General features: G+C 45.9%; 1 protein-coding gene across 1 annotated transcript in view; it reads right to left on the bottom strand.

Annotated features, from left to right (window-relative positions):
* Nucleotides 1-17004, bottom strand: part of gfra1b (gdnf family receptor alpha 1b) — a 367204-nt gene that overhangs the window by 13319 nt on the left and 336881 nt on the right. The window contains exon 8 of the mRNA XM_070874977.1: nucleotides 15199-15386. Coding sequence (XP_070731078.1) covers nucleotides 15199-15386 — 188 coding nt within the window. The remainder of the gene's footprint in view (nucleotides 1-15198; nucleotides 15387-17004) is intronic.

The following is a 17004-nucleotide window of genomic DNA, read 5'->3' as shown; positions in this document are numbered from 1 at the left end:
CGACTGCCCGAACTCCCGCTCCTGTGTTCCAACATTTTCCCCACTACTTAAGGAAAAGTAACTACGATGGTATGAGACGTGAATTGGCTAGGATAGACTGGCAAATGATACTTAAAGGGTTGACTGTGGATTGGCAATGGCAAACATTTCATGATCACATGGATGAATTTCAACAATTGTACATCCCTGTCTGGAGTAAAAATAAAATGGGGAAGGTGGCTCAACCGTGGCTAACAAGAGAAATTAAGGATAGTGTTAAATCCAAGGAAGAGGCATATAAATTGGCCAGAAAAAGCAGCAAACCTGAGGACTGGGAGAAATTTAGAATTCAGCAGAGGAGGACAAAGGGTTTAATTAGGAGGGGGAAAATAGAGTATGAGAGGAAGCTTGCAGGGAACATAAAAAGTGACTGCAAAAGCTTCTATAGATATGTGAAGAGAAAAAGATTAATGAAGGCAAATGTAGGTCCCTTGCAGTCAGATTCAGATGAATTTATAATGGGGAACAAAGAAATGGCAGACCAGTTGAACAAATACTTTGGTTCTGTCTTCACGAGGGAAGACACAAATAACCTTTCGGAAGTACGAGGAGACCGAGGGTCTAGTGAGAAGAAGGAACTGAAGGATAATCTTATTAGGCAGGGAATGGTGTTAGGGAAATTGATGGGGTTGAAGGCCGATAAATCCCCGGGGCCTTAGAGTCTGCATCCCAGAGTACTTAAGGAAGTAGCCCTAGAAATAGTGGATGTATTGATGATCATTTTCCAACAGTCTATCGACTCTGGATCAGTTCCTATGGACTGGAGGGTAGCTAATGTAACATCACTTTTTAAGAAAGGAGGGAGGGAGAAAACGGATAATTATAGACCGGTTAGCCTGACATCAGTAGTGGGGGAAATGTTGGAATCAATTATTAAAGATGAAATAACAGCACATTTGGAAAGCAGTGACAGGGTCGGTCCAAGTCAGCATGGATTTCTGAAAGGGAAATCAGGCTTGACAAATCTTCTGGAATTTTTTGAGGATGTAACTAGTAGAGTGGACAAGGGAGAACCAGTGAATGTGGTGTATTTGGACTTTCAAAAGGCTTTTGATAAGGTTTCACACAAGAAATTGGTGTGCAAAAATAAAGCATATGGTATTGGGGGTAATATAATGACGTGGATAGAGAACTGGTTGGCAGACAGGAAGCAGAGAGTCAGGATAAAGAGGTCCTTTTCAGAATTACAGGCAGTGACTAGTGGGGTGCCGCAGGGCTCAGTGCTGGGACCCCAGCTATTTACAATATACATCAATGACTTGGATGAAGGAATTAAGTGTAATATCTCCAAGTTTGCAGATGACACTAAACTGGGTGGCGATGTGAGTTGTGAGGAGGATGCTCAGAGGCTGCAGAGTCACTTGGACAGGTTAGGCGAATGGGCAAATGCATGGCAGATGCAGTATCATGTGGATAAATGTGAGGTTATCCACTTTGGGGGCAAAAACACGAAGGCAGAATATTATCTGAATGGCGGAAGATTAGGAAAAGGGGAGATGCAACGAGACCTGGGTTTCATGGAAGATCAGTCATTGAAAATTGGCATGCAGGTGCAGCAGGCGGTGAAGAAGGCAAATGGTATGTTGGCCTTCATAGCGAGAGGATTTGAGTATAGGAGCAGGGAGGTCTTACTGCAATTGTACAGGACCTTAGTGAGGCCTCACCTGGAATATTGTGTTCAGTTTTGGACTCCTATATGAGGAAGGATGTTCTTGCTATTGAGGGAGTGCAGTGAAGGTTCACCAGACTGATTCCCGGGATGGCTGGACTGACATATGAGGAGAGACTGGATCGAATGGGCCTTTATTCACTGGAGTTTTGAAGGATGAGAGGGGATCTCATAGAAACATATAAAATTCTGACGAGATTGGGCAGGTTAGATGCAGGAAGAATGTTCCTGATGATGGGGAAGTCCAGAACCAGGGGACCCAGTCTAAGGATAAAGGGTAAGCCATTTAGGATTGAGATGAAGGAGAAACTTCTTCACCCAGAGAGTTGTTAACCTGTGGAATTCCCTACCGCAGAGAGTTGTTGATGCTAGTTCATTGGATATATTCAAGAGGGAGTTAGATATGGCCCTTACAGCTAAAGGGATCAAGGGGTATGGAGAGAAAGCAGGAAAGGGGTACTGAGGTGAATGATCAGCCATGATCTTATTGAATGGTGGTGCAGGCTCAAAGGGTTGAATGGCCTACTCCTGCACCTATTTTCTATGTTTCTATGTTTCTCTAATCTAGCCACATAACTGTAATGCCTAATTCCTGGAACCATTCTAGTAAATCTCTTCTGTACCCTCTTTAAAGCCTTCACATCCTTCCTAAAGTGTGGTGCCTCGAATTGGACACAGTACTCCAGCTGGGGCTGAACTAGTGTTTTATTTGTTTAACGTAACTTCCCAGCTTTCGGACTCTATGGGGAGAAATTGCCCCCCGACCGAAACAACCTGCTTTGACTGTTTTTACCGCCAGGGTAGTTGAAGTTGCCTCTTGAGTGAAATTCCGTTCTTTGTTTTTTTTCCACTCGGATCCGGAAGTCGCTCTTAATGGGGCAGGATATGTGGTGGCGACACCACAAGAGGGGCGTAAGTTGGGAGCAGTGTGGAGTGGCCGCTGTGATGACGTAATCGAGGCACCTTCACTTAAAGTGGAGAGCTGCGGCCCACTGAGCCACCAGGGAGGGTTTCAGCTGGGCAAGCGGCTTGGCAAGTGGGGGTGCCAGGCCAGCCCAACCCGGGGACATAATTGTCTCGGCTGACATGGTGGCAATTCTTCCCCTTTAAGGAAAGCCGTGCCGTCATTGCAGAGGGCCTCAGCATCACTAGACTGCCACGAAAAAGCACCACCGGGGGGGCCGTAGATTTCCGCCGGCGGGGGGAGCGATAGATCGGTGGTGCGCACTGTGATGACGCACTGAGCACGGATCGGCAGCAGTGGAGCGGTAGTGGGGGTGGGGGTGTTAGTGCAGGGGCACCGCCGGAATAACACGGTACCGGAATTTAGATAATGGCGGACATTACACGAAAAGTCGGCGGCCATTGCGCTTTGCAGTGTGGCCGCCGCTTTCCGGTGTTAAGAGTCCTTAAGAAAAGGGTAAAATTCAGCCCCTATGAATCTATGTATAAAGCCCTGGATCCCATATGCAATAAAAGAAAGAATTTGCATTTATGTAGAACCTTTTGTCACCCAGGGCACTTCACAGCCAATGAAGTATTTTTGAAGTGTAGTGACTTTGTATTGTAGGATAAAGGCAACAGTCAATTTGCACACAGCATGGTTCCCACAAACAGAAAAGAGATTAATGATTGGAAAATTTGTTTTTCTGATGTTGGTTGAGGGATAAATATTGGCCAAGACATCATGAGAACTCCCCTGCTCGTCGTCAAATAGGATCTTCTGAGATTCCAATTTAGAGGGAAGACAGCATGTCATTGAACATCTCATCCAAAACACGGCACCTGTGACAATGCAGCAATCCATCAACGCTGCATTGAAGTGTCAGCCTAGATTAGCTGCTCAAACCTCTGGCGTCCCCCCAAGAATCTATCCTTGGCCCCCTCCTATTTCTCATCTACTTGCTGCCCCACGGTGACCTCATCCGAAAACACATCAGGTTCCACATGTACGCTGATGACATCCAGCTCGACCTCACCTCCACCTACTTTGACCCTTCCACGGTCTCTAAATTGTCAGACTGCTGTCCGACATCCAGTACTGGATGGGCAGAAATGACCTCCAACTAAATATTGGGAAGATCAATGCCATTGTCTTTGATCCCCATCACAAACTCAGTTTCATAGCCACCGACTCCATCCTTCTCCCTGGCAACTGTCTGAAGCTGAACCAGACCGTTTGCAACCTTGGTGTCTTATTTAACGATGTAACTATTTGTACTGCACATTTTTTGCGCATGCGTCTGTCAAGCTCCACCCCCCAATGCTGTGTCTGTTAAGCTCCGCCCCCCCCCGTCCCGGCCCTGAATCATTCCCTCCACGTGGTGCCGAGCTGCAGGGTCTAAGGCTTGAGACTGCCGACCTGATCTTGTCGGGGGGCCGAGAGCGGTGCATGGCGCGGGGCCAAGAGCAGCGGTGGGGGGCCGAGAGGGCCGGCAAAGAGAGAGAAATTGGGGGAAGGAGAGACTGGAGAGAGGGAGAGAGAGAGGCTGGGGAGGGTAAAGAGAGAGAGACTGGAGGGGGAGAAACAGAGAGAGACTGGAGGGGGAGAGAGAGAGAGAGAGAGCCTGTGGGATAGAGAGAGAGAGAGAGAGACTGGGGGGATGGGGGGGGGGGTGGCAGAGAGGGGAGAGAAACCGGGTGGGAAATGGGGGGAAGGAGAGGGAACTCAGGGAAGACAAATCACGTTCTTCCAAACCCTTACAAGGTACATCGTTGGAGTGAATTAAATCCAGAAGTCACGACACTGTCACTATTCACTTCATACCCAATAAACCTGTTAACAATCCATACACAATGCCCCATCTATGGTGGGGTGGGGAGGAGGGGGGGAATCGTGCACTTGGACTGGTGTGTGGGACTTTGGCTGGGGGAGGGATGTCCTTGCGCTAGGGTAAGGCACTTTGGCTGGGGGAGCAAGGCACTTGCGCTGGGGGTAAGGCACTTTGGCTGGCCCTTGCTGTCTTTTGGGGAGCTCTGTCCTCTGTCGCTTCAGGAAGTCAAAGTGGATCGAGTTACAATTTGCAAAGTCAGTGAGACCTTGGGATGGGTGGTTCCAGTTAGATATTTCAGTGAAACTTCAGGGTGTGGCTTATACTCCAAGTGGACCAATCATAGACAAAGGGTGGAGCATGGTGGTTTCATTTTGGCAGTACAAATAAGTACGTCCCTTATTTAACGCTGAGATGAGCTTCCAACCACATAGCTGCGCCATCACAAAGACCTCCTATTTCCACTTCCGTAACATCGCCAGACACCGCCCCTGCCTCAGCCTCTTTGGTGGCTGTGCCTTCAACTGTTGAGGCCTTAAGCTCTGGAATTCCCTTCCTAAACCTCTCCGCTTCTCTACCTCTCTCTCCTCCTTTAAAACGCTCCTTAAAACCTACCTCTTTAACCAGGCTTTTTGTCATCTGCCCTAATATCTCTTTATGTGGAAAATTTTATTTGCTCAGGCTGCTATGAAGCACCTTGGGACTAGATTAAAGGCGCTATATAAATGCAAGTTATTTTTGTTGTTAGAACCCAAGAACCTTTGACTCAGACGTGAAGGCTGCCATCTTGAGATTAATGTCTTACGATTCACTGTATTCACAAGGCCCTGTTCCTGGTTATGTTATCATTGCACTTTTTTGCCTCTGCTATTCCAGTCTCTCTATTCAGTGCATGGTGGCTGGGAGGTGGGTTCTGTTGCAAGTAATTTGCTACAAACATTAGAGTAGCTATAATATTCTTCATAATTATTTCAGGCAACAGCCTGATGGAGTGAGTGCAAGAAGTTCTGGACAGTCTTAATCAAGTTCTTGTTGTTTGAAGTGATCATACAACCATTTTCAGCCACCGTTCACGCTGTTTGCACAGCAGACTGAAAACAGCTGATTGTTGGAGTCCTGCCATAACACACCGCACCAACATTTTAACACCATCCTTTGCTTGCGAAACAAGTTTTCATAATAGGAGGAAGCAAATCCACATGGGAAGCAGGCCCTACAATTGCAAGTGTCTGAATACTGTTGATGAGGCCATGTCCAACTTTATTGACAATGACAACATAGAGAAAGTGGGGGAGGTTGAAGCTGGAGGCTAGCACCATTCTCCTCTTGTTCCTTTTCCTTCTTCTCCTCCTTCACTCGCTGACACAGAGACATGCAGTCAAGCACAAAACCTTCACGCAGGGTATATTACCATCTGAGCACTGTGTGAAGAGATGTCTTGCAGGCACACTTGGAACATGTTCCTGTTCAGTTCTTACAGGTCTGAAATAGCAGGCAGTTTGCAGAGCCAGAGACAAAGCCAGCAACTCACCCATTTCTATAACTTGAGCAACAGTAGAACTGGAGAGAAAAATTTCTTACCATTCTTTCCCTGTCTGATGGGCATAGCTGCCAATCTTTGACGGATGGTGCAGTGGGGGTGCTACTGCATGAGGTAGGGGTGATGAGGGTTACCCATATTGGGCTTTCAAAGGCACCCTCCCAGGGACAACAGCACAGTGTGCCTGGCAGGAAGTTGTTGCTGCCCACCATACGCACAAGACATGGGAGTAGATGCAGCAGACGACTGACCTTGAAGAAACTACTGTAGTGCCGCTGACCAACAGTAACAGAGAAAGAAACCCTAAATCCACATACATATACCACATGTAGGGACAGAAAAACATAGAGCCATAGAAAATAGCTTATTTGGTTCCTTGTGGGGGATTTTAACTTTCCCTAATTGGCAGGAAAGGAACGGGACAGCAGTTAAAATGGAGTGGCTCCATGCGCGGCCAAGCTGCGATTTTAACGCTACAATATTAAACTCTGGCGGGAGCCTCATTAATAAATCCAAATCGGGGTCCCACCACACACAGGAGAATGCGATGGAATTTTAACCGTGCTCCGGAGCTGGGAGCCCCTCACGGCCCACTCGCCGGGTGAAGCTGTGAAGAATCTGTGAGGCCCTCTGAGGCGAGTTTAAAAAAACCTTTTCTTTGGATGCTGGAGGTAAGTGTGAGCTTCTGCTGCCCCAAGCCCCCCTACACTCGGCTGCGGAAACCTCGCAACTCTCCCCCTCCCCGACTTACCTGCTGCTGGCAGCCATCTGGTATCAGTGGGCAGCCCCGATTTGCATTCTCCCACCACTGGCCAGCTGCTGTTTTCCGCTGGAAAGTTAACATCTGCTGGTCCTCTGAACCACACTCTCTCACTGACAGACTTCCCACCGGGAGTTAAAAGCAGCCCTATTGTGTCTGTGCTGGTTCTTCGCAAAGAGCGGTCCAAAAGTAATCTCACGGCCCTGCTCTCTCCCCATTAGCTCTTATCTTTCTCTGCTTCCAATCTTTATCTACTTGTCCTGCAATGTCCTCTGTTCATCCATTCCCTGTGACAAAGTGTTCCATGCTTGAACCACACATTGCATGAAAAGAATCTCCTAACCGCTATCCTCGCTCTCTTGTTGACCATCAGAGAAAATATCCTTTCCCTATTCATGAAAGAGTGACACCAAAAAATGCCTTTACCCCTGTTATATATGTAAACTTCTATTTACTCTGTACAGCCACCAGAGGGCTCATCTCCTGGAGTCCCAAGGGATCCCACAATCCCTTGGGAGCACAGGTATTTAAGGCAGCCTCACAGGTTGGAGAGGTACCCTGGAGACCTGCAATAAAAGACTAAAGTCACACTTTACTTTGAGCTCACAGTGTTCAGTCTGACTCTTTCTCCATACATAACAACTGGCGACGAGGTACAGATAGCGAACCCAAAGATGCAGAGAACAGTAGGCATCCTGGAGAAATTCTCGGAGAGAGCTGATTGGGAAACTTTTGTGGAGCGACACGACCGATACTTCATGGCCAACGAGCTAGATGGGGAAGTGAACGCTCCAAATGAAGGGCGATCCTCCTCACTGTTTGTGGGGCACCAACGTATGGCCTCATGAAGAATTTGCACACTCCAGCGAAACCCACGGCGAAATCGTACGATGATTTATGCACACTGGTCCAAGAGCATTTGAACCCGAAGGAAAGCGTTCTGATGGCAAGGTACTGGTTCTGCACCTACAAAAGGTCTGAAGGCCAGGAAGTGGCGAGTTATGGCGACGAGCTTAGACGCCTTGCAGGACATTGCAAATTTGAAGGACATTTGGAGCACATGCTTAAAAACTTTTTTGTACTTGGCATTGGCCACGAAATCATACTTCGCAAACTTTTGATTGTAGAGACCACAACCTTGGGTAAGGCCACAGTGATGGCCCAGGTGTTCATTGCCACCAGCGACAATACTAAGCAAATCTCTCAGCACACAAGTGCTGCTACAAGTGATGTTGTTTTCGAATCGCAACGTACAGGGCAGGTCACACATGCCTGCAGCTGCACATCCGCAGATGACTCAGAGTCCACCATCAAGGGTGATGAATGCAGAGCCATTAACACCTTGTTGGCGCTGTGGTGGTGATCATCGTTTCCATTCATGCTGATTCAAAGAATATGTTTGCAAGGGCTGTGGAACAATGGGACACCTCCAGTATATGTGCAGGCGAGCTGCTAATCCTGTTAAACCTGCAAACCATCATGTTGCAGAGGAGGACAGATCCACGGAGGATCACGATGAACCAGAGCATCACACCAAGGAGGCAGAGGTACATGGGGTGCACACATTCACCACGAATTGTCCCCCGATAATGCTGAATGTTGAACTAAATGGACTCTTGGTGTCAATGGAGCCGGACACGGGCGCGAGCCAGTTTATCATGGGCAAAAAGACTTTCTAAAGATTGTGTTGCAACAAGGCCTCAAGGCCAGTCTTAACACCAATTTGTACAAAACTAGCAACTTACATGAAAGAACTGATTCCCGTAGTGCTACGTAAAAGTCTCCTACGATGGAGCAGTGCACAAGCTACCACGCTGCTTGGCAGGAGTTGGCTGGGAAAGATACGCTGGAACTGGGACAACGTCCGAGCGCTATCGCCTGCTGATGACACTTCGTGTCCCCAGGTCTTAAACAAATTTCCTTCGCTGTTCGAACCAGGCATCGGGAAATTCCAAGGAGCAAAAATGCAGATCCACCTAATTCCGGGGGCGTGACCCATCCATCACAAGGTGAGAGCAGTTCCGTACATGATGAGAGAAAGGATAGAGATCGAGCTAGACCGGTTGCAAAGAGAAGGCATCATTTCACCAATCGAGTTCAACGAATGGGCCAGCCCGATCGTTCCTGTCCTCAAAGGAGACGGCGCCATCAGAATCTGTGGCGATTAAAAAGTAACTATCAATCATTTCTCCCTGCAGGACTAATACCCACTACCAAAGGCCGATGACCTCTTTGCAATGCTGGTGGGAGGAAAGATGTTCAAGAAGCTGGATCTGACTTCAGCCTACATGATGCAGGAACTGGAGGAATCATCGAAGGGCCTCACCTGCATCAACACACAAAAAGGTCTTTTTATTTATAACAGATGCCCATTTGGAATGCGATATTCCAGAGAAACATGGAAAGCTTACTGAAGTCGGTCCCGCACACCGTGGTCTTCCAGGACGATATCTTGGTCACAGGTCGGAACACAGTCGAGCATCTGCAGAACCTGGAGAAGGTACTTAGTCGACTCAACAGCATGGGGCTCAGGTTAAAACGCTCGAAATGCGTTTTCCTGGCACCTGAAGTGGAGTTCTTGGGAAGGAGGATTGTGGCGGACGGCATCAGGTCCACCAATGCGAAGACAGAGGCAATCGAGAACGCACCAAGGCCACAGAACCTGACGGAGCTGCAGTCGTTTCTGGGATTCCTGAACTACTTCGGTAACTTCTTACCGGGTCTCAGCACACTGTTAGAACCACTGCATGTCTTACTATGAAAAGGGGATGAATGGGTTTGGGGCAGAAGCTAAGGAAATGCCTTTGTAAAAGCGATAAAATTGTTATGCTCAAACAAATTGCTTGTGTTGTATGATCCATGTAAGCGTTTGGTACTAGCATGTGATGCGTCGTCATATGGCGTCGGGTGTGTATTGCAACAAGCTAATGACTTCAGGAAACTGCAACCGGTTGCTTATGTATCCAGGAGTCTGTCTAAGGCTGAGACAGCCTACAGCATGATTGAAAAAGAAGTGTTAGCATGTGTCTATGGGGTAAAGGAAAAGCATCAATACCTGTTTGGTGCTAAAATTCGAATTGGAAACTGACCATAAGCCACTCATATCCCTGTTTTCCGAAAGTAAAGGGATAAATACCAACGCATCAGCCCGCATCCAGAGATGGGCGTTCATGTTGTCCGCATACAACTACGTCATCCGTCACAGGCCAGGCACAGAAAACTGCGCCGATGCTCTCAGTAGACTGCCATTGCCCACCACGGGGATGGAAATGGTGCAGCCCGCAGATTTAACCATGGTTATGGAAGCATTTGAGAGTGAGCATTCAACCGTCACTGCCCGGCAGATCAAAACCTGGACGAGCCAGGACCCCTTATTATCCCTAGTCAAAAGCTATGTGCTTCACGGGAGCTGGTCCAGCGTCCCAGTGGAAATGCAGGAAGAGATAAAGCCATTCCAGCGGCGCAAAGATTAAATGCCTATACAGACAGACTGCCTTCTGTGGGGCAATCGTGTAGTGGTGGCCCGTTATCGATGCGGACTTAGAGTCCTGTGTTCACAGATGTAATACTTACTCGCAGTTAAGCAATGTACCCAGGGAGGCGCCACTAAGTTTAGGGTCTTGGCCCTTCAAACCATTGTCTAGGGTACATGTCGACTATGCAGGCCCGTTCTCGGGTAAAATGTTCCTTGTGGTTGTAGACGCGTACTGCAAGTGGATTGAATGTGAGGTAATGTCGGCTAGCACGTCCGCTGCCACTACTGAAAGCCTGCGGGCCATGTTTGACACACACGGCCTACCCGATGTCCTGGTGAGCGACAATGGGCCATGTTTTACCAGTGTTGAGTTCAAAGAATTTATTAAAACATAACAGGATCAAACATGTCACAGTGCAAACCATTAAGCAAGGCTTGAAGAGGGTTAATAAAGGCTCACTGCAGACTCGCCTATCCCAAGTCCTGCTTAGCTACCGCACGAGACCCCACTCACTCACTGGGATCCCACCTGCTGAACTGCTCATGAAAAAAGCACTTAAGACAATGCTCTCGTTAGTTCACCCTGATCTACATGAACAGGTAGAGAGCAGGTGGCTTCAACAAATTACATACCATGATTGCGCAAATGTGTCACGCGAGATTGAAATCAATGATCCTGTATTTGTATTGAATTATGGACAAGGTCCCAAATGGCTTCCCGACACTGCCAGGCCAAAGAGGTGAGCAGGGTGTTTTGGGTCAAACTTTCAAATGGACTCATTCGCCGGAAACACTTGGACCAAATCAAACTTAGATACACGGACTATCCTGAGCAACCCACCTTGGACCCTACCTTCTTTGATCTCCCAACATACACACCAGTGGCAGCCGGCACCACGGTTGACCACAAAGCAGAACCCATCATCCACAGCAGCCCAGCAGGACCCAACACACCAGGCAGCCCAGCAAGGCCAGCTGCACAGCAGCCCAGCGATGGCCCAACAAATGATCCAACAATACCAGCTTTCACACCAAGACGATCAACCATGGCAAGAAGGGCCCCAGATCAATTCACATTGTAAATAGTTACACTATTGACTTTGGGGGGGGGGAAGTGTTGTTATATATGTAAACTTGTATTTACTCTGTACAGCCACCAGAGGGCTCATCCCCTGGAGTCCCAAGGGATCCCACAATCCCTTGGGAGCACAGGTATTTAAGGAGGCCTCACAGGTTGTAGAGGCACTCTGGAGACCTGCAATAAAAGACTAAGGTCACACTTTACTTTGAGCTCACAGTGTTCAGTCTGACTCTTTCTCCATACATAACAACCCCTTTCAGAGCTCCCTTTACATTCTATGTCCACGCACAGGCATCTTCCACCCTTGAGGATGTAGTTCACGTCCTTCATTGAAACACCTGTGAACTCATCCTTTTTTGGCCTGAAAGCAAGTCATCCTCATTTCGAGGGACCGCTTATGATGATGATTTACTTTTAATGCTCACTGTCACTGTGCTGAATTAGCGGTGGGCAGGACTTCCATCTGAAGATCAGGAAATCCGGACTTTAACATAAACTGTCTTATTTGCATGCAACACATATGCTTGATAAAGCTCACATCATTCTGTGTGAGACACTATAGGCAGGACTGAGTGAGATTGCTGAAGGTATGATTTCTTACTCTCCGTATACCGTCAATGGTACCCCATTATCCCAAATGCGACCTCAACAATGCACTACAGAAGGTTAGAACAATTTGTTTTAACTTAATGTTAAATCGCCTTGAGATGCATCCCAACATATGATTAAACTTATGAATAACTAATACATTCCTGCTCCCATTTAAACGTTGCTTTAATCCCAAGAGCAAACTGAGTGGATCTTCGTCTATTAGAATAAGCATAACTTGACAGTTCATCAAATTTTGTGTTCTCCAAAATACTCTTTGATTTCAGTTTCAGTTTGCTGGTGATGTTGTCATTCCACCACCAACGTATATGACTCAGTTATTCATTAATTTTAAGAGGGAACTCAACAAGAAGCTTTTATATGGTTTTAAAGTAAAGATTTCACTTGTGTTGTGCTGTGTAGTGTCTGTGGAGCCTGAGTAGAGATCCTGAAAACATGTCTTCAGTGGTTTCAGTAAGGACACTTACAAAATAACAATGAAAATATACGCAAATCATATTCTGTCAGCACCACTGAGCCATCTTTAACAAACTAGCGTATCAGCTGGAGATGGAGCATAAAGTGTCAGAATAGCCTTATTAATTTATGTTTGAGTATTACTGTTCTGAAGAGGAGAAATTGGCATTCTTGCCACTGGTGTGTGCACAACCCAATGATGCACATTTTGGATTCCACTCAATGCACAACAAGTATTTTGGCCCATCTAATTTACAAGAGCAAACAGTGCTTCAGTTCAGCAGTCTTAAGTCTTTTTAAGATTTTTGGTTAAACAATTATTTTAATATTTGTTACCTACTTTCTTTAATCAGGGTTATAAAATTACATTTATTACTAATTGTAAAATAAAATAACTGTTACTCCTAGAACACCAGCTTTACCTCATCATCGCCACTCTTAATTAATTCCAGGGCTGTGTTGTGATGTTTGATTGTCTGACTGACATCAGGGCAGATAATCCAGAAATTCCTGCAGCAAGACTCATCTTATCAAAAACATTGCACTTCAACCCTTAATGCCATCCCCTTTCTTGACTCAGGCTGATATCTTCCACATCCTGTTCAGCTCTGAGATGAGCTTTAAACTCCACATCGGTCCATCACCAACACTGCCTATTTTCAACTTTGGCCAGGGACTCCCAGGCGTCGGTGGGGATGTTGCACTTTATCAGGGAGGCTTTGAGGATATCCTTGTAAGGTTTCCTCTTCCCACCTTTGGCATGTTTGCCGTGAAGGAGTTCCAAGTAGAGCGTTTGCTTTGCGAGTCTAGTGTCTGGCATGCGGACAGTGTGGCCTGCCCAGCAGAGCTGATCAAGTGTGATCAGTGCTTCAATGCTGGAAATGTTGGCCTGGTCGAGGACGCTAATATTGGTGCGTCTGTCCTCCCAGTGGAGGAAGTGCATCCGGGAGGACGCTGATTACCTCGAGTCTCGTTGCCAAGAGTATGCAGAAATCAAGCGCAGGCGGCGGAAAGAGCGTGCAGCAAACCTGTCCCACCCTCCCTTACCCTCAACGACTGTCTGTCCCACTGTGACAGGGACTGTGGCTCTCGTATTGGACTGTTCAGCCACCTAAGTACTCATTTTAAGAGTGGAAGCAAGTCTTCCTCGATTCCGAGGGACTGCCTATGATGATGATGACTTTCAACTCCAAAATCAGCCATCTCGTTTGCAAGGCTTATGGTGAAAGAGCAGGGGAGTGAGGCTAATTGGATACCTCTTTCCAAAGGGATGATGGACCGAATGGCCTCCTTTAGTGCTTTTTTTTTTAAAAGAGGGAAAAAATTTCCTCCCACTTCACATTCATCACGGCTGAAAATCCCCATCCATGAGTTTGTTCCCTCCTAGCACAACTTCTCTAATGCCTTTCTCATTGGCTTTCCAAGCACCATCCCACATAACTCCACTTCAGCCAGGATCTGCCACCTGCATTATTTGCCAATGTAAATCTTACTCACCTATCACTTGTGCCCTTGCCGACCTCCACTGCCTCCCCAACCCCCACCACCCCAGTACATTGAATTCAAAATTCTCATTCTTCTTTACAAATTCCTCCATGACCTCATTCCACCCTCCGTCTGAAACCTTTCTGAACCGTATGTCTCTGCTCAGACCTAACTGTTTGGCCATGGCTTCGGCCTTCTCCCTATTCCTGCATGGAGGTCTGACATCCCCCATTTTGTGAAGCACTGTGGGACATTCTTGCTGTGTTAAAGGCTCTATAAAAGCATAACTTGTTGGATTAGGACGAATCAAACCTACATTTTGATTTGAAATAGTAAACGCAGCCATCTCCTTTTTCTATCTGCTATTTGCTCAACAGTAAAAATAAAAGCCTGAAGAACAATTGATATTTGCACAAAATGAAGTGCACTGCAGTGGTAAAGTACTCCCTCCTGAATATTCTAACTTACTGGGAGACATTTTTATAGTGGTAATTGTAGTTTCAGTATATACAGTTGCCTGTGTAATTTGATGGATATTTAATATAAAATGCTATTTTTTTCCCATTCTGTTTTCAATTGAATTACATTTCTATATCACTTTATTATTTTTCTTTTAGGAAACAACACATAGCTACCAATATTTATACTGCAATTCAAATATAACGGAATTTCACCAAGTAGAAATGTTTTATATTGAACATGTAACAAATAATACATTTTATGCATTTCATTTTAAAATCTTTTTCATTTTAAGGGGTTCAAAAAATGACTTTTAGTTGGTAGCACTGATAATTTATTCTTATGAAAGAACAATTTTCATTCTGTGAATACTATGAATGTAGGGTGTGTGACCAAACCCCCCTTTGAGTATTTGGCAGGATAAATGTTTTATTTAATCGAGCATCAAGTCTAGAAATAACTGTCACTCTGAAGTAGAAATAGTTTTGGGTCTCTGAACAACCAGCTCGTCTCAGCCATTGAATTGGTTCTCTGCACAGAGAGTGATCGCAGCAATCAAGTGGCATTTTTGCTTTTCGTCTTAACATACAGTAGACGCAAAGACAAAGTCTGTTAGCAGCAGATCAGTGTGGCTTGACAATGTCAGCTGCATTGCTAATATGATTGCCAATTAGATCTGACAAGACAAGTTGGCAATGTCTTGTGTTGGACCTCGAGGGTTTTAAGCCATGGATGTGAGCATGCCACTTCATACTAATTAATCAGTGTTTTTATTTTTTATTTCACTGCCATGTTTACCCTTGATAACCATATAATCATTGCTTGGTTTCCGAAGAGTGATAGTAATCCCTTACCTGTAAATTTGCACATATAGGAAGGACACTGTCATCATTTGTTGTGTCGATCTCATTGGCATGGCTCACTGACGCAGCATTAGGCTGCGGAGTGTGCTTCTGTTTGGATGAAATTGTGGTCTGTACTGGAGGTATTAACTGCCAAACATTCACATCAGTGCCATTACCAAATGCTTGTATGGCATTTTCTGTAGAATACAACAAAGAATAAGAAAACAAACTGATGCAATTACAAAATATTGTATAGAAAAGAGATATTTTTAAGTGCATTACAGATAATACCATTTATTTGAACTAAACCCTAGTTAAAATGTAAGGAATATATCACATTAAGAATATGAATGTGTTTTAATAATTGTAGACATCACCAAACCACATGTTACTGATGTTGCTCCATGAAACATTGATGAGACCAAGTGACAGAAGTTACATTCTTTGCACTGCCTACCTTTGTGCCTTCCTCCCCACCCCCACATTTTTCTGTTGCTATGTTTCCTCCTTCGGAGGAGGTTTTTAGACAAAGCGGGAGGTGTCCTAAATTGCACTTTGTCCCACCATTGGGGATGGTGGTTTTTGTTGGGATAGATATTGGCAGACCTGTAATACTTCACCCAAGTGGTAATTCTTAGTACATATTCAGCCATCGCCGCTTGGCCCAGTCTTGTCCCCATCCCATGGTTACACATGCACTCTTTCCAACTAGTCACTACATAATGATCAGGAGCAAAAAATCACTGACTATTCTTCCTCTGACTAATACAGCAATACTGAAACCAATTTTAGCATCCCACCATCACTCTTCTGACATCAGCATAGACCAAGGGTCAGAATTAGGGCCTTTCTGACTGCTTGGCTCAGTACTGCACCATGCATGCATTTGCCCAGTGACCAAAAAGAGGGACTCACGTTTGTATTAAAAGAATCTAAAAACAATCTTAAAAATCAACAATTTCATGCTTTTTTGTCACCTTGCTTAATGATTAAGCTGAGATTTATTTGCGAGAAATTAAACCGCACTGAAACCATGTATTAAAGCTATATTGCTATATCGGTAAGTAGATATGCATATATAGTCTGATTAAATACTTTTTATATCTATCTCAAATAATAAATAAATTCGGTCTTCTGCCACCCCTCTTCGCGCCCCAGAGGGGCGGCAATGGCAATGGAAACCAGGTGTTGGTATCAATGGGGGAGCAGAGGAGGACTACCCAGGGGAGGCGAGCCGGTGTGCAACGCCCCTGATTGCGGCACTGGCTCGATTTTTGGTTGTCGCCCGGCCTGTAGCTCTCTATAGCGCTCCCTGGTGGAACGCCTGTGAAAGATGGCGTTCCAAGCTGTAACGGCCGCAGTGAGGTAAGTAATGCCGACCTGAGGTAAGTGTGATTTTTTTTTGGATCTTTATGTTGTGGTGGCATGAGCTGAGTATTGGGAATGTTTTTGGTGTTTCTTTTTCAGGTTTTTCTCCCCCCCAGGCTTCTGTTATGGCGCTCCGAGGCCGGCTCTTTAGCTCAGGATTTTCCCTTGCTCAGCCGGCCTAGCGCCCTAAAAGAGGCAGGCCACCTCTCTTAGCGCCCCGCTCCAAACTCCGGGCCCAGCTGATGAATTTTGCGGCGGCAGACGCAAACCATTTGCCGGTGCAAAATATACCACTCTGCCCGGGACACCGCCCCTACTGAGGCGCAAACGAATTTCCACCCTAATATCTCTGTATATTTATGTTCTGATTAAATACAGGTTTTTTGCATGTAAGCATGTGTTTATTAGAGTATAGATTTATGAATAATGCTTGGTATTTTGTTAGTT

This window comes from Pristiophorus japonicus, chromosome 3 (assembly GCF_044704955.1).
Source record: "Pristiophorus japonicus isolate sPriJap1 chromosome 3, sPriJap1.hap1, whole genome shotgun sequence".
NCBI classification, from domain to species: domain Eukaryota; kingdom Metazoa; phylum Chordata; class Chondrichthyes; family Pristiophoridae; genus Pristiophorus; species Pristiophorus japonicus.
Note: the sequence above shows the minus strand (reverse complement) of the source record. Positions and strands in the feature narration are given on the sequence as shown.